Source organism: Penaeus monodon, chromosome 27 (assembly GCF_015228065.2).
Source record: "Penaeus monodon isolate SGIC_2016 chromosome 27, NSTDA_Pmon_1, whole genome shotgun sequence".
NCBI classification, from domain to species: domain Eukaryota; kingdom Metazoa; phylum Arthropoda; class Malacostraca; order Decapoda; family Penaeidae; genus Penaeus; species Penaeus monodon.
Genome location: NC_051412.1, coordinates 26,330,308 through 26,330,641, shown reverse-complemented (window position 1 = coordinate 26,330,641; position 334 = coordinate 26,330,308). Strand labels below are relative to the sequence as shown.

At 63.2% G+C, this 334-nt stretch overlaps 1 protein-coding gene across 1 annotated transcript in view; it reads right to left on the bottom strand.

Moving 5' to 3' along the window:
• LOC119590732 overlaps positions 1 to 334 on the bottom strand; it is a gene marked incomplete at both ends in the record, with an annotated part of 85,576 nt that overhangs the window by 31,658 nt on the left and 53,584 nt on the right. The window contains 1 exon segment of the mRNA XM_037939422.1: positions 1 to 207. Within this exon segment, the coding sequence (XP_037795350.1) occupies positions 1 to 91 (91 nt within the window).

The following is a 334-nucleotide window of genomic DNA, read 5'->3' as shown; positions in this document are numbered from 1 at the left end:
CGACCTTCTGTGCAGGCGTCGAGGAGGCATCGGGCCGGAGATTTGAGGTTTCCGGGGCGCGGGGGACCACCAGCTCCGTCTCCGTCATCATGGCGGGCGGCGCGTCCTAGCTGCCACCGCTGCCGGCCGGGGGCGTCGCCGTCATCGTCCGCCGGCGGGTGTCAGCGCCGGGTCCTCCCTCGGGCTCTGGCCACGGCGGCGCTCCTGCTGGGGACAGAGTGACGGTGCGTTATCAGCAAAGGGGTTTTAAGTAAGGAAAGAAAATCGAAGAGAAAGCAACAAGAGCGACATCAACACCGAAAAAAGTAAATGCAGCTGGGTGGGATCATGGATA